The sequence below is a fragment of the Rousettus aegyptiacus genome, unplaced genomic scaffold (assembly GCF_014176215.1).
Source record: "Rousettus aegyptiacus isolate mRouAeg1 unplaced genomic scaffold, mRouAeg1.p scaffold_m13_p_12, whole genome shotgun sequence".
NCBI lineage: Eukaryota > Metazoa > Chordata > Mammalia > Chiroptera > Pteropodidae > Rousettus > Rousettus aegyptiacus.
Genome location: NW_023416287.1, coordinates 53,593,067 through 53,618,117, shown reverse-complemented (window position 1 = coordinate 53,618,117; position 25,051 = coordinate 53,593,067). Strand labels below are relative to the sequence as shown.

The 25,051-nt window shown below is 32.2% G+C and overlaps 1 protein-coding gene across 2 annotated transcripts in view; it reads left to right on the top strand.

Moving 5' to 3' along the window:
* Window positions 1-24,807, top strand: part of SMCHD1 (structural maintenance of chromosomes flexible hinge domain containing 1) — a 133,170-nt gene extending 108,363 nt beyond the window's left edge. For both annotated transcript variants that reach the window (XM_016156884.2, XM_036229883.1), the window contains 7 exons: window positions 1,339-1,529; window positions 3,266-3,375; window positions 3,639-3,709; window positions 7,143-7,314; window positions 17,478-17,636; window positions 17,926-18,040; window positions 24,611-24,807. In XM_016156884.2, the coding sequence (XP_016012370.2) occupies window positions 1,339-1,529; window positions 3,266-3,375; window positions 3,639-3,709; window positions 7,143-7,314; window positions 17,478-17,636; window positions 17,926-18,040; window positions 24,611-24,635 (843 nt within the window). In that variant the 3' untranslated portion in view covers window positions 24,636-24,807. The remainder of the gene's footprint in view (window positions 1-1,338; window positions 1,530-3,265; window positions 3,376-3,638; window positions 3,710-7,142; window positions 7,315-17,477; window positions 17,637-17,925; window positions 18,041-24,610) is intronic.
* The last annotated feature ends 244 nt before the right edge of the window (window positions 24,808-25,051 follow it).

Here is a 25,051-nt window from a genome sequence, read left to right as displayed (position 1 = left end):
TTACAATGTATTTTTAACATGGTGAATACCACCATTAATTGGATGCTGCCCTCTTAATTACAGATATCTTGAAATCCCATCTATATATATATTTTTTAAAGAGCCATTCATCCCTGAGGAGGAATTGAGTAACATCCATAAAAATGGCTAGGGTAGACTCAAAACTGAAAAGGTAAAGCTAAATGACCTGAAAACTGTATGTGGTACACAAGTTTTAAAAAAGTGAGTTCATGTCTTTAAAAGGATTTTTGAGAAAAAGAAAAACAATACTGTCTATACTTTGTATCACCTGAAAAGTTTAAGGAGAAAATACAATGTTAAGGAGTCTAGTGAGAGCTTTCAATCATATCTTCACTTAGAGTTAATTACCCCATTATAAGATTAAGGTGCTTGTGAATAATCATAAAATGGACACCTCTCCTAGTACTTGTGGTCAAAATAGAATGGGATCACTTAATTTGATTTGCCTTTACTAATTCTTCCTTTGTTGGCTAGAACAATCTTTATCTGCATTTACATGTGCTAGTTTCTCTGCATGTCTGTTTTCTTACCTTCTACAAAGTTCAAGAGAATTGGCATACAAAGGTAGACATTATGATATTTCTAACAGTAACACACAACTTTCTCCTTGCTAGGGCAGATCTTTGCCACCATTTCAGGTAAGGATAAAGGGTAGATGTGACCATACCAGTGCAATGAATGAGGTTTTCAAAACTGACCACAAAAGTTCAACCTTGAACTTTGAGGAAAAATGCTTATGGGTGAGGGGGCATTTAAAAAAAAAAAAGAGAGAGAATGCTTATGACTAAAGTATTTGTAAATAGGAAAGTGACTATCCTAAGCACCTTCTTATAAGCAGAAGAAATAATTCTTATTTGTGACATTTAGATTTGTTTTTTGAAAGAAATACTATAGTATTGGAATAAAAATCCACTTAGAAGGATATGTTATGTAATAATGTTTACTTGAATCTTAAAACTTCATTTATTGCATGTGTATATTATTTAAATATATTTTTTGATTACTTAAGATACATCCCAATAGTAAGGATATTAAATGTGAAATGTGCCTCAATAATTAGCTTTCGACATTCCAAATATTTGTATTTGCTCATTTGCAAAATTTATTGGAGTTTAATCTGTGGGACAGTTTTTCCAAAATTTAACAGCTAAATAGACAGTTTGATTCAAGCCAGTAAGATTTTACAGTTTGACAATTTTTAATTCATGCATTTCAATGAACTATTTTTGCTGTTTGGATTTAGACTTTTGAAATATTTACTATCAAATTTTTTATATATTTAGAGTTTTATATTTGTTTTTTAAAAATGTGTTACAGATTGCACACCTGGCACAAATTGAAGATGACAGAGCTGCAATGGTTATTTCCTGGCATCTGGCAAGTGATATGGATTGTGTTGTCACCCTGACCACTGATGCTGCACGTCGTATCTATGATGAAACTCAAGGTCGTCAGCAGGTGTTGCCCCTTGATTCCATTTATAAGAAGACTCTTCCAGACTGGAAAAGGTTAGAAAAAAATAGAAGTAATTATTTTTTTTGAAATATCTTTTCTTTTTTTATCAAAGTGCTGAATTTAAAGATGATTTCTCTAAAGAATACCTAATACAAACTGAGAAATGACTCAAATTATCTACATTATTTTTATCCTTATCTTTATTATAAGTGTGTATACTTCATTAAGACCAGTATTGAAGTATATTCAATTATATATGCTGGCCATGTTTAATTTGCCAATTACATGTCATTTGTATATATGACACACTTATAAGCACTTGCACACACAAACCCAAAGCAAATTTTTGGTTTTTGCCACAGGAAAGATGAGAAGATTTCATTATCATTAACTATATGAAATTGCTTTATTTGGAATAAGGGTACAGATGCATGTTCTTTGTCCTGTTTATGTAATATGAAAACAAGTAGCCATCATTTAGGTAGAGAGGTCTCTATGGGAACTGCCAATAGCAAAGTTGAAATGTAAGAGATCATCTAATTAGGATGTTTCATTCTTATATTAATATAAATCTGATTTCATTGGGTAATTATTTCTTTACTTTTCAAATATGTTTTTAGGGAATAACCAAACCTATTAAGTATTTTTAATCTAAATTTTAAAATATTTTATGTGTACTCTGAGTTCGACTATTTTTTAAAATTCACTTTAAAAGACTGGAAGACAGAATAGTAAACTAAGTTCATTACCTGTCTGTTTTTAAATAAGGTTGGTTAAAGTCTTGGTTTTAATGAAGAAAAATAAAACTATTTTTGTACATACCATAAAAAAAATAAAAGACTGGAAGAAAATTGTAACAAAACAAAAAAATTAAAATACATAACAGGATTGACCAGTACTTTTATCAGATTCCTAAACAAAGCTCTTCAAGGCCTACAATTGGGTAAGAATAGAGACTTTAAGGAGAATGATAACTCATTATGAGTCTGCTGTGTTATTAAACTGACATTTCATTTTGTAATCTGAAATAGATTAAGGAAACAATTGGAATTTGAACTTATCTTTCTGCTTCTAAAATCTCTTACCCTGCTATTAGTACTTATTTTAAACAACGTGGGAAAACCTGTTGGATTATAATTACTGTGTTGATAAGGGTCATACTTTTTATGAGAGACGAATTTTCCCTCCAGGAGGGGCTTCTCTTATGTCCATAATCCCTGAAGACCAAATCAAAAATACTTGGTTTAGGGAAAGTGTGAATTTGGTATTTAGGGCTGATGTTTGATCTAGAATAGTTATCCTGTCTAATTCTGGTATTGTACCTCTTACTGGGATTGAGTTAACTAGCTTCTGGGGCCTCTCTCCTATCTTCAAGATTGGGAAAAGCTATACTATGTGAAAAGACAAGGCCCTGACACCTCAATCAGCCTTCATCTCTTGGATCCCATTGTTACCTCTGGGCTTCAGTTGTTCATTCTGTATGTTGTGTGGGAAGGAGAGAGCCTCATATGTGTCTCATATTGGGCCTTGCCCCTTCCATTCTAGCATTCCTCTCCCCATGACACAGTCATATCATTCATTGAGGTTAGTACAGATAAAACTAAGTAGATAGTTTTGTATGGTAAATATTGTTTTCATTTCCAAGTACATAATAATCATTTAAGAGTTTCACTTGTGGATAGAGAGATAATTAAATGATCACAGTAATTGCAAAATATTCATGTTTTTTATATATTTTCTAATTAAAGAGTTGTATATGTTTTGTTATTTGTTGTTTCTTTTTGTTCAGACCTCTACCTCATTACCGAAATGGAAAATTATACTTCAAACCCATTGGTGATCCAGTCTTTGCCCGAGATTTGTTAACATTTCCAGATAACATAGAACATTGTGAAACAGGTAAAGGGAGTTATGATGACTTTGTTTTATATAGATGTTACATTTGTGATCCAGATACATAAATTCCTGATTATGGAATTTATTATGTTCTTATTTAGTTTATAAGTGACAGTTTTATTAATATGTCTCTTTTTTTTCCTCTTAAAGTTTTGAATAAACTTATAATGTTAACATTTTTTGTAAGAATAATTTTCAGTGTACGTTAATATTTTAATATGACCAAAGAAAATATCATAATTTAAAAAATGTATTTAATTTTTTAGTATTTGGTATGCTGTTAGGAGACACCATTATTTTGGACAATTTGGATGCTGCCAATCATTATAGAAAAGAGGTATGTATTTGAATTCTTTCCTAATTTGTAGCTCTATTTTAATGTGTATTTTAAAATTTTAATATATTAGAGACCTATATAGAAATAATTTCATTTTATAATACATATGCAAATGACTGTCAAAACCAGCTTACATGCTGATAAGCAGTATAAAATTGGGCAAAATGTATGAATAAATGGGCCAACGTGCAAATTAAAATGAGACATATTTTTGAGCTATGAAATTATCCAGAACTCAAAACTAGTATCTGTTATTGATGATGGTATTGGAAAAAGAGTAGTCCTAGATAATGTTGGTGGAAATGTAATTTTACGTCACCCTTGTTTATTAGTTATTAGGGCCACTAATAAATAAGTACCACAGACTGATACTTTTGCCTAATTACCTCATTTTAACTTCATTACTTCTATAAATATCCTGTCTTCAAATAATGTCACATTCTGAGGAACTGGGGGTTAGGACTTCAACATAAGAATTTTGAGGGACACAGTTAAACCCATAACACCTTTGAAAGCATAATTTGGCAATATAAATGTTTCAGTCATCTATTGCTATATAACAAACACACCAAAAGTTAGTGATTTTAAAATAACAGTATACTAGTTCTCATATCTCTGTGGGTTTCTGCAAGTAGTGTTAGCAGCAGTGTTAGATAGTTGCATTTGGAATTGTGGAACTCTATAATGACTTACTCACACACTGGCAGTTGGTGCTGTTTGCCCTCTGGGAATTCAACTGGAGGAGGCCAGAGGCTCAGCTGGTGCAGTCTGCCAGGGTTATTGTTCTCACACACACTTCACCTCAGAGTGCTGTGAGATAATGCCATTAAGATTTTTAGAAACCTTTCATTTACCTACACTTCAGTTGTTTCCATTACTCAGCCATAAAAAAAACAATAAAATAAAATGCTGCCTTTGTGACAATATGGATAGATCTTGAGATTGTCATGCTAAGCAAAATAAATCAGAAAAAGTTGAGAACCTTGTGATTTCACTCATATGTGAGATATAAAACAGAAAGCAACAAATGAACAAGACAAACTCAGACGCAATGATTAAGTGGTTACCAGAGGGAAAAGGAGGAGGGTGGAGAAAGTAGATCAGGTTAAAGGGGAGCAAATATATGATAATGGAAGGAAATTCAACTTTGAGTGGCGAACATACAATGCAGTATACATATGTATTTTTGAATTATACACTTGAAACCTACATATATTAGCTGATGTTGCCTCAGTAAATTTAATAATAAAAGTAGAGCATATATGACAAAAGCAGGTGCAGTATATGTTCCTCATAATTGGTATAATACATACTGATTTCTTACAGAATTTTGAATGAAATCATATGTAATTCCATCAATTAAATGTTATTTGAAAACTTTCCTGAGAAAAGACTTTTAAGACGTCCTTTAGTGACATTGTTAGGTTTCAGTAGTCGTTGTTATTTTCTCTTCCTAAATTCTTCATGCCATGTATCCTACTTTAACCCTTTGTTTTTTCCACCCCTTGCTAGTCCCTACAGCAGTTGTGAATAAGTATTTCCCAGAGCAATAGGGCTATTTGTTCACTCACTGAATTTGCAAAAACTGTCAATACTTTTTTGTCTTAATAGCTTAGTGAGGTAGACTTGCAAGATTGAAAGATACTTTGAACACTGAAAAACTTTATAAAAATAATATTTGAGGAATTGCTGTAAAAGGGAAGCCAAACTCTCCTTTCGACCTGAAGCATTATTGTCAGTCTAACAAGAAAATAAACAAGTCTTAAATTTGAGTGTGTTTATTATTTAAGATGTTTCAAATCCTTAGAATCATTTCTGAATCCTGATGGTTCATTAATCCAGTTTGTTTTCTTAATGTTCACTTTTAGAAAACATATAAATCCAAACTGAAAGTAGGGTGTTATTGTTTGTTTTACTAAAAGGTTCATTTTACCAAAAAATTCACCACAAGTTTTCTTCAAGTAGGCATCTTATTACATTTAAATTTTTTAAAGTATTCAATTTAATAGGAAAACATCTGTAAAGTACCCCTATAATTATTTTAGAAGAGTAACTACTAGTTATGATTTTTCTATTACATGACTTATTTTTTGTTCTTAAAATATCAAGTTTTATTTAAACTTATTTTTATAAATCAGACTATTTAACCCTCAATATTAGATTAGCATAGGTATTTTTACATTGTTATAATGTATGAATTCTGTTTCATTGTGCAGATATGTCATTTATGTAACTTACTGATGCTTGTAAGTTTCATATTTTTCATTATTAAAACAATGTTTCAGGGCACATTATTTATACTTGTGATTATTTTTTCAGAATAAATTTTTAGAAGTGAAATTGCTGGGTCATGCAAAATTTAAGCTTTTTAACACGTCACATTTCCTTTGAGAATGGTTGTCCCAGAGCAGATTAATATAAAACCTTTTCTCCATAGCTGTCCCAATATTCAGTGGTACGTGTGGTGTGGTGTGTATGCGTGCATGCACATATGTGCATGTGTATATTTAACATTTTGATTAGTGGAAATATCTCATTTGAATTCTGCTTCTTTGGTTACCAATAGAAGTTGAACATTTTATTTTTTTTCCTAACTTTTTCAAAAGAACATTCTTTCATAAACATTAAAGATCATGAAACCTAAATCTAGTGTCTTATTCTCTCACTTCTCTGAAGAATTTAATTTTTGACTAACTCTACCTACTTCTTTTTGTGACTTAGGTTTTACTGTATAATTCTAGTTCCCCCAACTCTTACATACTAACTCTTTTACTTCCCACAATTGAAATTGTTGTATTGTCCTCTGAAGTTTCAGCCCTATGCTTTTCAGTCTGTATTTTTTCTTCAGTGTAATGTTCTCACTACGCTGTTCTTTAGTCATCTGGAAAATTTGTATCTAGTAGAAGGAAACTGAGCTAGTAATGCTACCTTGATATTGAAATGACTTTCAGAAGCAGACCACTGGCTTTTCCTTCTCTTCCTCTTATCTGTCAAGGTGTCAATTTATTTTTTTTTTAATTTGTGTTGTCACTATTCTAGTTTAGACTAACAATTGAGAATTATTTTTTTTTTTTAGTTTTTTTTATGGTGATATTGATTAATGAAATCCATTAAGTTTCAGGTATACATTTTAGCAATAAGGTATATACATATTGCATTGTGTGTTCACCACCCATAGTTAGATTTCTTTCTGTCACCGCATGTTTGATCCCTTATACCCATCTACCTCCCGCTACCCACTCTCCCTATCCTCTGGTAACCATTAGTCTATTGTCCATGTCCACCAGTCATCTTATAGGCCACTGGCTTATTTTGTGAAAATACTAGTATGATCATGTCATTTCTAATCTCAGGACCTTTAAATGATTTCCCCTTTCATAGAACAATTTAAATGAGTTTTATAGACTTACTGATTAATATCTGTTTACTTTAGGTTGTTAAAATTGCCCATTGTCCTACACTGCTCACCAGAGATGGAGATCGAATTCGAAGCAATGGAAAGTTCGGGGGCCTTCAGAATAAAGCTCCTCCAATGGACAAACTTCGGGGAATGGTATTTGGAGCTCCAGTACCAAAACAGTGCCTGGTCTTAGGGGAACAAATAGGTAAGTTGAATAAGTGTTTAAATAAGTTTTTCGTTTGATTTTTATCCTTTATTTGGGACTTGTGTATTGATATTCTAACATGAAAAATTAACCAGTAACAAATATGAATAATATGTTTTTGTTCATGACGTGAGACCACCACCCCATTTTACCTTCTGTAGGCTGCCTCCTTGTTTCTAGTCAGCCAACCGAACTGTTTCTACATCTAAGCTGTTAAGTGCATATACAGTTGACCCTTGATCAGTACGGGTTTGAACTGCACTAGTCCATTTATATGTGGATTTTTTTTAGTAAATGTATAGTTGGCCCTTCATAGTCCCAGGTTTTGCATCGTTGAATCCAACCAACCATGGATTGAAAACATTATTTTCGATCTGCAGCTGGGAATCTGTGGATGTGGAGGGCTGACTATATGCATTATTCTACACCATGTTATATAAGGCACTTGAGCATCTGTGGATTTTGGTATCCACAGGGATCAGGGAGTGGGATTGGTCAGCTCCCTAAACCTCCTGTGTTGTTCAGGGGTCACCTGTACTTTTACAAGAGGTCCCCTACAGGCCTTTAAAGCCTATTTGCACCTAATTTTATATAGTTGTAATATGCTTGAATATCTGCTCAGTTTTTCAGCAAAACCTAGCTTATTGTTAACGTTTTTAATGATAAATTATGGTAAATACATAGAAGACAAAATTTATCATCTTAACCATTTCTAAATGTACAGTTCAGTAGTGTTAAGTACATTCATATTGTTGTGCAACCAGTCTCCAAAATTCATGTTATTTTGCAAAACCGAAATTGTACCCATATTAAACAGCAACTACTCATTCCCTCTTCCCCCACAGCCCCTGGCAACCACCTTTCTACTTTCTGCCTCTGAATTTGAGTGTCCTCAGCACATTATATGAGTGGAATCATACAGCAGGCATCTTTTTAGAAAGGGTTTATTTCATTTAGCATGTCTTCCAGGTGCATCTGTGTTATAGCATATGCCAGAACACCCTTTCTTTTTAACAATTAATAATATTATGTTGTGTGTATATACCATATTTTGTGTTAACTTTTATTAAAGTATAATATACATATAGAAACATACATTTCGTAAACATACAGCTTGATAAATTTTCAAAGATGAACACTGCCCCTGGATGTGGAACATTATCAGCACCACTGATGTTTTCTCATGCCCTCTTCCAGTCACTGCCTAGCCCCTTTCCAAAGGCTAACAACTTTCTTAACTGAAAACAGCATAGATTAGTTTTGTTCATTTTCATACCTTATGTAAATGAAATCATGCAATGCATATTCTTGTGTATGTCTGGCTTTATTCATTCAGCACTATGTGTATAACTGAAGTTCATTTACATTGCACGATAGTAGTCCATTGTGTAAATATACCACACTTTAAGACACAGGAGCACTCAGGAAAATAAAATTTATTATATTCACAGGTCCTAGAGATAGGCGGCACCATGTATACCTTACAGGGCTACATTGAACAACACCAGGGTGGTCAGGAGGAAGAATAGTGCTTAGGCCACAACCTTTATTAGGGTTTTTGCAGGAAAGGCAAGGCATAAATAGGTTAAACAATTTAGGATTGGCTATTTTGAATAATTTCAACGGGCTTTGAGAGATCTTTTGCTACTTTCCTGGTACCTGGCCCTGAGATGATTAAGGCAGAAAAATATTACTTCTTGCTGTGCACAGACCAGATAAAGAAAGTTTCACTCAAAATTGGTTAGTTAGCATATCAAAGAAATGTTGGGGCCTTTGCTATCTCCAAGAACTGGCTAGCTCTGGGAGGAGCAGTCTCTCTCCAGCCAGAAAGGTTTTCTAAGATGTCAGAACACCAATATACAGAAAAATAAATTATCTACATATAAAAGTTCATATTTTGGTTAATGATGGCAGTAAATGCATTAAAAAATCTTTATAGATAATAAATGAACATCTAACCAAACGAATAAGAAATCAGAAAAAATTCAGTCTAGAGCAGTGAGTTAACATAAAAAGCTTCAACTCTTATCACTCTAGCACTACACTTTATTGCAGTGTTTTCAAACAAAAAGAATTAAGTACCATAAAGAAACTAATGATTCATCAATAAGAACTCAAATATTAGGAAGATGATTTTTAAAAAAATGAGACTCTTTAAGATTACCGATGTGCGTAAAGTATTTTCAATTGTAAGCAATAGCTGTCAGCCCTGACCACTTTAAGCAAAACAGTAATGCTTTGGGAAAAAGTGGGAAGAAATCACAGATTCAAAGGAGAGTGGAAACAGCCAAGACAAAAGCAGGAATGGCTCTGGGACATTTACCAGCCTGAGTGTAACCTTCACCCTGGAGTGCATCTTTTAACAGAACTCAGATCCTACAACTCCTGGGAGAGAGCTTTCCCTTGTGAATCAGCCAGCTTTCCCTTGTGAATGAGCAGATAGAAGAGAGCTTCGAGGGACCTCCTCCTTGTGTATCGTGGGATGTTTGCAGAGGAAAAGCAATTTTCAAAAGTAGAGTGTTTGTCTTCTAAATAATTCCGCCTACACAGTGTTTGCATATTGTATTTGATATGAGTAAATCAGCATAAAACAGAAGGAAAAAATGAGTACATATTATAAAATAAGACGATTAGAAATAATACCTTGGATAACATGTAAATACATTGAGTTCTTTTATTAAAAAGCAAAGACTTAAATGTTAAAAATCTAGTTTCAGGACATATAAAAGTAGGTAGCATTTATTGAGTACTTAGCTACATATTCAATAAACTAGAATAAGAATCTGTTAAAGATTGCATCTCTCCATGACAGTGCTTTATGTTCTTTATAAGAAATACCCTTCTAAACAAATACTACAAGGTAAAAATCTTAAATTAACAAAGATGTAATGTAAACATTAAATAGAAATTTTAATGCCAAAATTAAGTTCAAGGTAAAGGCACTGAAAGGACAAAGATAAATTCATTTTGATAAAAGATATATTCCATACTAGATGCACTAATAAACTTGATATAATAAATTACAGAATAAAAATTCTCACAACTGTTCATAACACAGAGATAGAAACATTGTTGTGAGAAACCAGTATTCCATGACAGGTCATTAGTCAAAGAACAAATTATAATACCAGTAGCTTCTTAGATGTTGATAGACTATGTCACAAAAATTGGTCATAATTTCAGTTGATCAGAGTGCTTAATCAGCTACAATGAGACTACAAATTATAAAAATTGAAATTTACTTAGGGTACATTTTGTGACATAATGTAACAGAATTAAAATTAACATATTCCTTTCCTCCCAAAGTAACTCCAAATAATGGACATTCAGAAACAACTATTTTGTCAAAAAAAGTTTAAATATTAAAGAGTATTCTTGAAGAATTAAGCATTACAAATTAGATCTAGGCGACATGAAGACAGTTGAAATAAAATGTAATATAAAGCTTAATGCTTTTATTAAATGAGAAGGAAAATAACTCAAATGACAGGAGGAAAAAAGTAAATTTCAAGAAACAAGTACAAGCAAATGAATTAGGAAAAAGAAAACTCATTGAATATATAATTTCTAGAGATGGTCTTTGGGCAAAAACTAATATTAAAGGAATAATGGCTCACAGGATACATTCAGGCATAGAGTTTTCTTAGGTTTTAATAATGTTATAAATACATTTATTTAACATCTCCAAATAAAATGGGCTAAGCTCTAGAAAATTGCAAATGAACAAAATTGATTTAAATAAGGCAGGACACTTATACAGACCATTACATGAGGAAGTGTGCAAAAAGTTAACTCCATCCTGTAGGTCTTTTTTTATTTTAAATATAAATCATTCCAAAATACAGATAAATATGGAAAATACAGATCCCTTTGTGAAACTAATAACAAACCTATTTCCAAAAATAGCACTTCTAAAGAAAACTAATAACTGCTCTTTAGCTGGGTTCAAGAAGTTCTTGACACAGCTAAATAGAAAAAAGAAAGCTTAATATTGAAAGGAAGAGTTTATTTTAGTGTTCCTTTTTACCTTCAGTAATTTTAACCCAGACGTTTGCATGACTTGCTTCTTTTCTTTTCAGTTCTGTACTCTGTCACACCTTCAGAGAGAACTTCCCTGATTACCCTATCTAAAATACTGTAAGAAGTGAGAAAATACAATATTTTATAGTTAATTTTTTTAAGTTTACATATAATTTTAAAGCACCATGAAGAAAATAGAAAGGTAAATAACAGACTAAGAGGAAAAATGCAACATATGGTAGGCAAAGGCATTATAGCCTTATTATTAAAAACAATCTTTAAAAATAAAAAAAAAAAAGCAAAGATTAATAGAAAAGTGGGTAAATGACATAAATTAACAATTTTCAATGTAATAGTAATAGTTAATATTTGAAGTCTTAACTTATTACCAGATACTTTGTTAAGCTTGTCACTTGAATGCTTTCATTTACAGATGAGAAAGTTGAGGCTCAGAAAGGTTAGATAACTCTCCCAAGTTCAGGTCAGTATAGGTATTCATTCACACAGTGAAGCAAAAGAGTAGAAAGAAAAAAAAAGAAGTAGAAAGAAAATTGCCTTCCTTATTTCAGGATTACATAATTGAGATTATTTTTTTCTCTTATCCTTTACTATATAGTTTTCCAGCTCTGCCTCAGTGAATACTATGTCACTTTCATAATTAGAAAAATTATTAATTTTTAATACTCAGATTCTTTGAACCAGTAATCTTTTAGGAAACATGCCTAATAACATGCCTAAATAAACAATTTTAAATACAGACAAGACATTTTTTACTTAAGTGAAAATTATAGCCTTGTTTTTGAAGCAAAACATTAGAAATATTAAATACTTCAATTGAATTTATAATCTGGGAAAGGCCTATTACAATGTTAAATAGAAAGTAGTTAGAAAATATATACAAGTATCACACACGTTAAAAATTAAACCTGCAAACTTAATAATAAAATAAAAAGACTAGAAAAAAGTAAGTTGGTAGACCTATCGGTTTTTTCCCAACCTTCCCTCTTTTTTTTTCTGTATTATCCCAGGTTTTCTATAGAGATCTCATAAGTAGGAATTCTTTTTAAAAAATTATTTAAAATATAATTATGGACATTGTAGAAGGTATGATATGGACAGAAGAAAGGAGAGCTATTAATAGAAACTGAAGAAAGGAAAATCTTTATTCAATAAGTAATCAATATGTAGTTTATAATCATGATATCGTTAACAAACTCATTAATACTTTTATTATAGTCATATATTCCAAATATGTATTATACATCTGGCCAGCCTAGACATTATTTATACTTGTGTCATTATTCTAATATAAATTATTAGAATAACTTACTCTATTTAGAGTAAATTATTAGAACAAATTACTTACTGCATAGTTAGAAAGATGTTCCTTTCTTCATTTGCTATTAAAAGCTCTCCTTTCTTTCATCTGTCTATATCCTACCTTCTACAATGTCCATAATTATTTTTTTAAATAATTTTTGAAAAAGAATTCCTCTCAATTATTACTTTTCATTGTTATTTTGAGTAAAACCATTTCTAATGTTTTTAGAAATACTGAACAAAATTATATATAAGTGCCATGGTTTTCAGGGCAAGGATATTTTTTTCTGTTTTGTTGTGGAAGTAAACCAAGTAGTAGTATGAGTTCCCATGGACCTGTCACCTAGCTACTTTTATGTCATTTATACCTACCCCTTTCACAACTTGCCTTCCTCCATTCCCTGGGTAGATTATTTTGGAACAAATCAGAGATTCAGGTACATTTTTTCACATAATTTTTTTGGTAAGCATAAGTGCTATCAGTTTTTGCCAGTGAAGTTCTTAGGATCAGGTAGAACACAAAATTTGAAGAAACCTAAATATTTTTTAATAAAGTCTACCTACCCATCTAACTTAAAGCTTCCAGTGGTGAGAAAGGCAACCTTAAATACTTGCCTAATAACAGCCCTTCAGGTATACTTTCAGTTCTTTTGTATTATTTTTAGTATTTTGCTTATGTGGTCATTCCCTAGATACATTCTGTATCTTCATATATGTATCATACAGAAATTAATGCATTGTAATTTAAGCTTTCTTCCCTTTATATGAACTAAGTTTTAAAAGTATTTTGCTATTCTCATAGTAAAACTTCATCGGTTTTTTCCCCCAGGTATTTGAAAAATTTAGACAACATACCATATAAAAGTTCTAAAATTATTTATAAACAGAATTGAATGTGAATTTCAAATTCTTCTCCTTGGCAAAATTTTATTAAATGAATTAAGAAAGACTTTTTTAGACACCATGATAAAATAGAAGTTACATTACATATACAAAAAATTGAGGGTCGATAAGGCATGCTAAATTTAGCTGCTACTGCCCATTTTATGAATAAAATATAGAACCTACTGTTAGTGCTGCATTTTTTATTCACTTTTTAAATTTTATTAGTTTCAAGTATACACTACATTGGTTACATATTTATATAGTTTATGAAACAATCCCCCTGATTACTCTTTCTCTCCTGTGGCTCTACACCCAGCAATTACATTAACGCTGCTAACTGCATTCTCTATGCCGTGTTCCCCATCCCCATAACCATCTATCAACTAATGATTTGTACTACTTTAACCCTTCACCCTTTCTCACAGCCCCTCAACTACCCTCCCCTCTGGCCCTCACCAAATTGTCCTCTATATTTGGGTCTGGTTTTGATTAGTTTGTTCTTTTCGTTCCTTAGATCTACTTGAAACCATACAGTATTTCTCTTTGTCTGACTTATTTCACTCAACATAATAACCTCTAGGTCCATCCATATCATTGCAAATGGTAGGATTTCATTTTTCTTAATGGCTGAGTAATATTCCATTATATATATGAACCATAACTTCTTTATCCAATTGTCTGTTGATGGGCATTTAGTTTGCTTCCATATCTTGCCTATTGTAAATTGTCCTGCCATGAACATAAGGGTGCATAGATCTTTGTGAATTATCATTTTTGTTTTCTTAAGATAAATACCCAGGAGTGCAATTGCTGGGTTAAAAGGTATATCCATTTTAATTTTTTGAGAAACCTCCATACTGTTTCTCATAGTGGCTGTACCAATTTGCAATCTCACCAGCAGTGTATTGAGGGTTCCCTTTTCTCCACATCCTCGTCAACACATGTTCTTTGATTTATTGATGACAACCATTCTGACAGGTGTGAGGTGATATCTCATTGTGATTTTAATTTGCATTTCTCTGATGATTAGTGACCTTAAACATCTTTTCATGTGACCGTGGCCATCTCTATTTCCTCTTTGGAGAAATATCTGTGCATTTTTTAATTGGATTGTTTGTTTTTTGTTGTTGTTGAGTTGTATGAGTTCTTTATATATTTTGGATATTAACTTCTTACCAGATGTATCATAAGTGAGTATCTTCTCATATTCAGTCGGTCGTCTTTTCATTTTGTCGATGGTTTCCTTTGCTGTGCAAAACCTTTTAAATTTGAGGTAGTCCTATTTGTTTCCCTTGCCTGAGGAGATGTGTTCAAAAATAAATTACTAGTAGCAATATCAGAGAGATTACTGCCTATGTTTTCTTTGGTTTGGGGGTCTTACATATTACTCTTTAATCCATTTTGATTCTCTTCATAAATATTTATTTTGTATTTTGCTACTTTACCGAATTCATTGATCCAGTTCTAACAGTGTTTTGGTGGAATCTTTAGGGTTCTCTATAGATAGTATGTCATTTACAAATAACAAGAGTTTTACTTGTCCTTTCCAATTTGGATAACTTTATTTCTCTTTCTTGTCTAATTGCTGTGGCTAAGACTTCCAATACAGTGTTGAACTGGAGTGGTGAAAGGGGGCATCCTTGTCTTGATCCTGATCTTAAGGAAAATACTTTTAGCCTTTCTCTGTTGAGTATGATGTTAGCTGTAGGTTTGTCATATATGGCCTTTATTATGTTGAGGTATATTCCATTTCCACTTTGCTGAGAGTTTTTATCATAAATGGATGCTGGATTTTGTCGAATGCTTTTTCCGCATCTGTTGATATCATATAGTATTTATATTTCAGTGTGTTAATGTAGTGTATCACATTAATTGACTTTGGATGTTGTACCAACCTTGCATCCCTGAATAAATCCAACTTGATCATGGTGTATGATATTTTTAATGTACTGCTGAATTTGGTTTGCTAAAATTTTGTTGAGAATTTTTGCATCAGATGTTCATAAGAGATATCAGCCTATAGTTTTCTTTTTTTGTAATGTCTTTGTCTGGTTTTGGAATCAAATTGTAATGGTGGCCTCATAAAAGAGATTCGATTTCATGTGTGGTAATCTGTCAATTCAGATTTTCTGTTTCTTCTTGAGTCAGTCTTAGGAGATTGTATGTTTCTAGGAATGCATCCATTTCTTCCAGATCGTCCAATTTGTTGGCGTATAATTGCTCATAGTATTTTCCTATGATCCTTTGCATTTCTGCGAAGTCCATTTCTGATTTTATTTGAGTTCTCTCTTTTTACTTTGATGACTCTGGTTAAGGGTTTGTCAGTTTTGTTTACTCCTTCAAAGAACCAGCTCTTGGTTTCATTACTCTTTTGTATTGTTTTTCTAGACTCTTATTTTGCTTATTTCCGCTCTGATCTTTACTATTTCCTTCCTTCTACTCACTTTGAGCTTTTTTGCTGTTCTTTTAAGTATAAGATTAGATTGTTTATTTGAGCTTTTACTTGTTTCTTGAGGTAGGCCTGTATTGCTGTAAATTTCCCTCTTAGGACTGCTTTCGCTGGGTCCCATTGTGTTTTCATTTGTCTCTAGATATCTTTTGATTCTTCCTTGAATATGCTTCTTTCTTGAGTATTTTAAAGGTAAAAGAATCTCATAACTAATTACATTAAGAAATATGATTTTAATCCTTAATGACCTGAAGTTTTATGTTGTCTTGTGAAGAAAGGCAGCATCACCGACATGGAGGTCAGGACATAAGTTTTTAACTCATTCACCTATAAAATAGGTATTATTTTATGCACAGAGAAAGCATTTCTTTACTATGAAATTGAAGAACTACCAGACCAGAAACTCAGCCTCTTTTCCAGATACCTTTAAGAGTTCCCACTAAGTCAAAGAATTAAGGAGCATAGGACCTTGTCATCACTCGGTTATATATATAGAATTTGTATTTATATTAATATACTCATGATGACTATAGTCACAGATATACATGTGTGTGTATTTACTCACTCACTCTAAATGTAGATTCCCAGAATACTGGTTAGTTTTCTTTTTCAAATGCTGTTCTTGACCATTAAAGTATAGAATACCTCATTTTATATTTCATGTTATATCTAATGTACTCTGACTCTTAATTCGTTCCACAGTTTTATATATAAACTATTTATTCACTAAATATTTGGGTGTTTGTTTATATGTCTATCCCCATGAATATCGATGATCTTTGTATGAGACTAAAGTCTCAAAGGACCAGATAGTAAATATTTTAGGTTTTGTGATCCAAGAGACAAAATTGAGGGTGGTATGAAAGTATTTACATAACCATTTAGAATGTAACCATTTAAAACCATGAAAAGAATTCTTGGCCCATGGACTATAGTTTGCTGATCCCTGAACTAAGATACAGTCACTGTATTTAATATTTAGTTTCTAGTAAATCATACAGGTGATGGTTTCAAATTTGCACAATATAATACATTTTTAGACAAATAATTTAAGGCAAGTTAAGTTTTTGAAAATTAAATATTTTACCAAAAGTGTGTTTTTGAAAGCCGTGTTTACGATGTTAGAAGCAGTGATTTTCTAGCAATATTTTTAATGCATTTATACTCTCCAAATTTGTCTATATGGAATTAAATTGACTATTGAATATCAAACAGGATGTAAACATTGACCAAGTGATCCCATTCAGAGAGCACTTTTATGTAGAAAACTCAGAAATAAATTTATTAAAGTTAAGAAATTGAAGGAAATTAAAATTTAACAAGCAACAGTCTTGTGCTGGGATCTAAACTGCTTTTTTATTTTATTTGTTTACATTGAGCTTTAAAAGTAGTGCCTACATGTTGCTGTAAGATAGTACCCAGTGTTGCTAATTCTTCCCTTAAAGTCTTTATCAGTTGTTTTAATCAAATATCTTTGGTTTCTTTGCAGATCTTCTTCAACAGTATCGTAATGCTCTGGACAAGTTGAACAATCTGACTGAGGACCTTAACAGTCAATTAGAGTACCTTCAGTCTCCTGAAATGAAGAAGAAAAAACAGGAACTTGATGAACGAGAAAAAAATCTGAAATTAATAGAGCAAAAACTAGGTATATGCTTACTTTTTGTTAATATCTACTTTCTCTGTATGAAGATAAATATTTATAATTAAAGAGGTTCAACTACAAGAAGAAAGAATGTGAATGATCCAGAGCGTCGGTCAACATTCTTAACCTTCAAGTCATCTGATAAACAGTTAAAAACTGTTCTCTCAGCAGATGTAGTATAAATTACTCAGTATTATTTATTAATTTTTTTAATATAAATTAAAATATATTTGTTTTTCTTATAATAATTCTAATCTTCTTAAAGTTAATTTTGTACATTTTCTATCTATAGGTATGACTTCCACACATAAGTGTAATGATTCATTGCGTCATCCAGCAAAGGTTGAAATAACAGATTGTCCAATTCCTCTTAAAAGAATGAGAAGAGAAGCTACCAGACAAAATAGGTGAGTCTGTTTAAGACTTGAAAGTTATCATTGGTTAGTTTATCAAAGCTCCTGGCTCATCATACTTTAAAAAATAGCATGAATTTATTTCTTATTTTCCCCTGGAACCAGAATGCGCGTGTGTGTGTGTGTGTGTGTGTGTGTGTGTGTGTGTGTGTGTGTGTGTGTTTTATTGAACGAAGTGATGGATAATGAAGGAAGAAATAATCATTATATTCTTTCAGGATATTCCAGTTTTCTAAATGACTTTTGCTAATTGTTTGGAAACATAGTTTATTTTTATGTTATGTTAAAAGTCAGTGTTAAGATTTAAATTGCTTTTCAGTTTGGCTTGACTTTCAAATACACTCATTCTACTTCATAGGATCATCAACTTGATAAGTATAGACTATGCAATACCATTTGTACATTACTTATTTAAAAATTGCTTATAGTGTTTGGTTTGGAAAATCAAATACCATTTAGATAGCTCACTCCAAAACCAACAAAGCTGTCTGAAGCTAACTCAGTAATAAGAACAGCTTTCCTTTTTAGATTAGCTATAGGGACGGCCATCACACAGGATACCGTGATACTAGGGTTTCTTGTACATTATTTCAAAAAGTTTAAATGTAGACTCTGTCCAGGTAAGTGTCTCACATTAACCTTACAGGAGTTCCTTCAAGACTGTGGTGTTTGAAATTGATATTCCATGGCCTATATATCTACATATCTACATTTATGCAGTAACTATTTGAATGCTCATTCTGTGCTGTGTGTTGCTAGGTGAATAAAAGTTGGGGTGGTTCTTGCCCCCATGATACTCTACACTTCTGTGCAGAAGGACAACTCAAAAAAGTGAACTTTTTTCTGTATATAAACATATGATAATGTTAATTTCTATGAAAGAAAAAAGGATGAAGTGATAAAATATAATGGGGAAACTATATTAGTTTTCTGGAAGGATACATTTTAGCAGAGAACTGAAGGATGGAAGAAGCCAGCCAGATAGGTTTCAATTAGGTATGTAAGCTCTGAGAAAATAACAAGTGTGGCATTTTTGAGGAACTGAAAAGACAATGCTTGTGTGACTGAAGCATGGTGGGCAAGAAGGAGAGGGTCCCAAGGTGTGATTGGAGAGGTAAATGGAAGCCAAATTATGCCCCCTCTTCCTTCAAAATCGTGTTGTAAAAAATTGTAGGACAAAATTTTTTATGTTCTAAGTCCATTGATGTCTCTTACGTACACTAACATTGTGTGGTAGCAGGAGTAAAAAAGTGTGGTAGAATAGCTGCCTTTAAATTAAAGAGGAGAACTGCTGAGATGATAATGAGATTATAAGAATACAGTAGTCACCAATATGAGAGGTGTTTTCACATTTTGGGTATGTAAATGATATGTTGTGTTTTTACTACAGGTATACAGCATTTACAAACTATTAAGGTGACCATTGAAAGTATATTGGGACAATTTAGCATCAGGAAGAGTATTTGCAGTGGATTTAAACACATAATTTTTATAAGTCATTAATTCAGAATGATGCATAAAATCCCTACTGATCATCATTGGCAGTTGCTAGGGCACCAACTCATTACTGTAAAAATTGATTTATTCATATAGAAAAGACATGTTTTATATCTAAATAATTGGAGAAAATTCTTTATAGAAGTTATTTTTTATAAAGTTCTTTAAGAATGAAATACAAGAGGCACGATAAAATTATAGCATCATGATTTTGCCACCCTTAATGAAATAATGGATCTAGGCAATAATAATCAATGGATACCTAAGTGATTAGGTAAAAAGCTGATGAGGAAACTTAATAACTTCAAATTGACATACTTGAACCCACTAATCAGTCTTAGCAACACTAGAAGCAGGACGTTAACGTGAATCTAATGAAGCTTCTAGTCATTTTAAGCACTGCAGAAAACTGAGAGACTATTTTCCCTAGAGTAGTACATAGCTGGTTATATTCTAGATGCATAGGAAGGAAGTTAATTCATTGCATACAATAGACGCTTTAAAGCATTAGCTAAAATCTCATAAATTGAGAAGGGTTCAATTTAACAAGTTTACAGGAAATAATGGGAATTTAGGGATGAGTTAATGAAGCCACCAGGAAACAGCCAAATCTAGAATGTCAAGAATGGGACATTGTACAGGAAAGATGACCGATTTTGTTAATCAGTGACATAAAAAGGAGGATAGGGAGAAGGAAAACTGTTCGTGTAAAATAAAAAAATGATTAAAAGATATAAGTTAAATGCAGTGTGCAGCCTTTTTTGAATCTGGATTTGAATCTTTAAATTGACAACTTTGAAAAAATTTGGAGACATTTTAATGTCATCTGGATATTAGATATGTTAAAAAATTATTATTTGTGTGTATAACAACATCTAATAGTATTTACATTAAAATATAGTTGGAAATATGTACTTATATGTATTCATCAGTGGTCCCCAAACCCTGGACTGCAGACCAGTACTGGTCTGTGGCCTGTTAGGAACCAGGCCACACACAGCAGGAAGTGAGCAGTGGGCTGGGGAGCAAGCAAAGCTTTATCTGTATTTGCAGCCACTCCCCAGCACTAGCATCAGCTCCACCTCGGATCATCAGGCATTAGATTCTCCTTGTAGCACTGGTCCCTGGTGCTAAAAGGGTTGGGAACCACTGATAAATGACATGATGTCTGGGATATACTCCAAAATACTGCAGGATAAAGAAAAAGTGACAGGATATCAAAATAAGATTGGACAAAATGTTATAATTACTGAAGCTTTTTAATGTGGGTTTGCCATAATTTTTAAAGAAGTGTTGTATTAAAGATAGAGAGCATTTTTCCAGTTTGCTAAGAGACCAATGAAGAAATGCTGCTGAGCAGTTCTAAAGTACATACACTTGAGGCTACATTGTAGCCTCAGCACTGAATTAGCCCAAGACCTTGCAATTACAACAGCTCTGCTACAGATAATCACTAATTTGGATCGTTTTCATTAAGATTTTGTAGCAATTCAGAGACAGTATGGTCTAAAGTATATTTCTTAGTGTATTATGTTGTTAGCAGTACTGCTATCATTTACAAAATCATACATGTATATAAACCAAATGATATTGTGTTGTAGTGTAATGTGAGCCACACATAAAAATTAAAATTTTGTAGGAGCCATATTAAAAAGTAACAGTGATATTAATTTTAATAGACTTTATTGAATTTAGTATATAAAATATTGTATTGTGTAAACAGCATGAAAAATTATTGAGGTATTTTAAATTCTTTTTTTTTTTCTTTCATACGAAGTCTTCAAAATTCTGAAAACAGTAAATCTCTATTAGGACTAGCTAGCTACATTGCAAGTGCTCTGGAGCCACATGTGGCCAGTGGCTGCTGGATGTAGAAAGAGCTTATGATGAGGAAATCTTGTATCCTATGCGTCCTCACCTTATTCTATTCCCTAGAGGCAGCCTTTGTTTTAACAGTTATTCTGTTGTTGCCTCCTTTATTTTTTTTTTTAATACATGTATATATATACTTATGTCTGTTTGTTTTACCAGCTTTCAGATAGTACAGCTCACGCAACCCCTTGGTATAGAGGTCTGTCTTGCCTGGCCCATCTAATGACTCTTGGACTAAATTGTTCTGAATTATTTTAGAACTTTTTCTTCCCCCTCATGATTTAGTTATTTACTATCTTGCAGCCACAACCAAGCTTTCCATGCTTTTTTCAAAGGGTAGAAAGCAATAAACCACATATATCATTATGACTATGTAAATATTTAGTACTAGGCGAAGTTTTGTGCTAGGATTACATTTCCTTCTCTATAATAGGTTCTAGGTCACTAGTCAGTGTTCCAGACATCAGGATTAAATAAATCTTCCATACTATATCAGTTCTTAAATTTTAATCTGATACTTATTTAGATTGTTTCTTGGATGATGTTCATTTTTCTGGAGTTTCTGATTTCCTTTCTTTTTTCTTTTACTATTTATTTTGATCACATACTCTTCCTTCTGCTCTAGTGACTAGTAACTGTGTTGGACCTCCTGGGTCTTTCTTGGCTACTGTCATGGGTTAAATCCACTGTGTCTTGGATTCCTTGTCTTTGTGTCATAGCTTTCTTAGGAAAAGTGTATACAAAGAAACTTGAAGCCCTTTCATGTCTGAAAATGTCTTTATTCTGCCTTCACATTTGATCGAAGTTTTTTGGGGATAACAGGATAGAAACAAGGCTAGAATACACTAAAAGAGGAAAAAATTAGCTTTTTATCAATCGTCTGCCAGACAGAACCCAGAGACTGGATTCAAAGAAGTCCTGCCCAAAAGAAGGTAGATGGCAGCAAAATGGAAAAGGGGAAGAAACTACAACCTAGAATATGCCAGATTTTCAAATCAGAACTTTAAAAGCTTTGTTCTCTTGTTTCCAGGCGTTACAACGGACACCACGAAGTTAGTTAATGATTAGTTAAATGTTGATATATTGGCATCAGGTATAGTGGGTAGCACCCTAGAAGCTTGTCTAATGCATCTAGGGAGCTAATACCCAGATAGTTGGCTCTCCAGCCATACACTTAAAGCGAAGCCTGACTGGCCCACTAGTCCCTACTCTGCCATGTCCCACTTAAAATTTCCACTCAGAGGGGAGACTTGATGGGAAAATAGTTTTGATTTTGTAACAGGAGAAGAAATCCAGGCCACCAGCACAATCCTTTTTCTTAAATATAATTTTAAAACCAAGAATCATCACGTTTATGAGCGGCGTTAACAACATGTGAGAGAAAATCTAAGATAAATAGCAAAACCAACCTTAGAAGATAATTTAGCCAAACTCTTTTAAAAATTTATAATTCCTTAATATGATTGAAGGAGTTAAATTCATGAAACTAAGAAGATATTAAGAGAAAGATAGAGGTAGGACAAGATTATAGATTACAGACACTGTTGCTGAAATAAAAATTCAAAGGATTAAAATCAAAGAAACTTCCAAGAAAAACAGGAAAAAAATATATGAAGACAAAGGAGACAGAGAACCAATTCAGACTATTAGGAATCCTAGAAAGGAGAAAATAAAGAAAAAAAATATATATGGAAGAAAATTTCACAGGGGCGAATGAAAGAGACCATTGAATGCTCAGCACAATGACTGACAAAAAGAGACATCAAGATAATTCATAGTAAAATTTTAGAATATCAAGGAAAGGTGGAAGAGTGTAAATATTTTCATAGAGCAAAGAGAGAGAGAACCATATTGTCAGTACAGATTTTGGTGCCAGAAAACAAACACCAAAAAGTTTACCATTGTTCTTTAGCTTTGTGTAGGCAATGTTAGAAGTTTTAGGTTGAAAATTTGGTATATTGTAACCTATGGCTTCCTCCCCTTTTGCATCCTGTTTATCTTTGGGAAATTTAAAATTATTTTAATCTTCTATTTAAAATTTAAATTTATTAATTTCTATTTAAAATGTGTTTAATTTGTTTAGTAATTGCCTCATCCCCAATCTTTATCTATACTCCATAGATCTTATATAATTCTCACACTATCTCAACAACATTAGAGCATTTGAAATTAAACTATATTAACAGTATTGAAATAGTGATCTATTTTAAATTTTAGTGATAAATTTAAATTTAATGTAGGAAATAGCAAAATAATATATATGCATAAATGTTTTTATTTATATTTATGTATGCATAACATATATTTGAAAGCTTCATAGAGGTTACATACCATATTTCATCAACTCTAAGATGTTATTATAAGAAACACCATTATTTCATGAAATGTTGAAAACACTACAGATTAACTCATGACATTAAAAGGTGGATTTCAAAGATGTTAAATGCAGAAGAACATGGGATCTTAGAATCAACAAAATATGTTTAGCAATATATAATACTACTTAGTAGACTTAATTTCTTCAGGAGAGACTTCAGTTTTCTAATTCATGTTTTACTTGTAAAGATTACAAATTAAGCTTTTTATCAAAAATGTGTATCTTCTGTTTGGAGATGGAAGTTCAGGTAACTATCATTAGAGATAAAGAATTTAAATATATCTGAATAAAAATATCTTTATAGATGTATATACCAAGATATTCACTATGGTCATCTCTATATGAATGTAATTAGGGATATTTTTTAACATTTTTTCTTTTGTGTCTTTATTTTATAATTTTATTATAATAAGCATTATAATTCCTGTTAATTTTTAAAATTGTAATTTTATTTAAGGAAAAGTGAAAGCAAGAGAAAATCTTTCGATTTGGAGTCTTAAGATATACTATTTTAAAGAACTATGGTACAAATTACCCCTTTTTCTATACATGTTTAACTGCTTTTATTTTGAGGCTTTGTCGGTTTTGCGGTGGGGGGAGGGCTTTGTTTTGTTTTTGTTTTGGAGGGGGCAGGTATACATGTGGAAGAAGTGAGTATATACAGGGATTTAATTAAATGTTTCTGCTGAGGATTATCAGAATTAATAGAACATAGTTCCATTGGATATTTAACCATACACATCTAGCGAGGGAGTTCAGGACAGGAAAACTTTGGTAGATATAATTTATTATGGTTTTTTTCCCCCACTGTGAAACAGGTCTATAACCAAAACAGATGTGTGAAAGGTGACAGAAGAGGAGACCATTATTGGTCTCAGAATGCCCTGCTTTCTGCAGCTCTGTTTCAGAAGACCAAGAAGGTGACTTTTACCACACTGCATATTTCTGGGGACTATACAGGAATCCGGGCATTCATTTCCATGTCTATTCAGATGGGACTGGAAACAACCATTCAGTTTTTTGAATCTCACTGAACAGTATGGATTTACTGTAATTATTCCAGTCATCATGCCCTTTAGTTGTCATTATCTTGCATATGTGTCAGAGGAAAATGTGCAAATATAGCAGTGACCGTAAAACTGACACACAGCATTTATTATTCCTAAAGAGCAGTATATGTACTATTTTTCAGTATGATTATTATGGCTATGCTAGAACTATTTCTTGGAAACAAACCTTTTTACTGCTTTTGTGTGAAT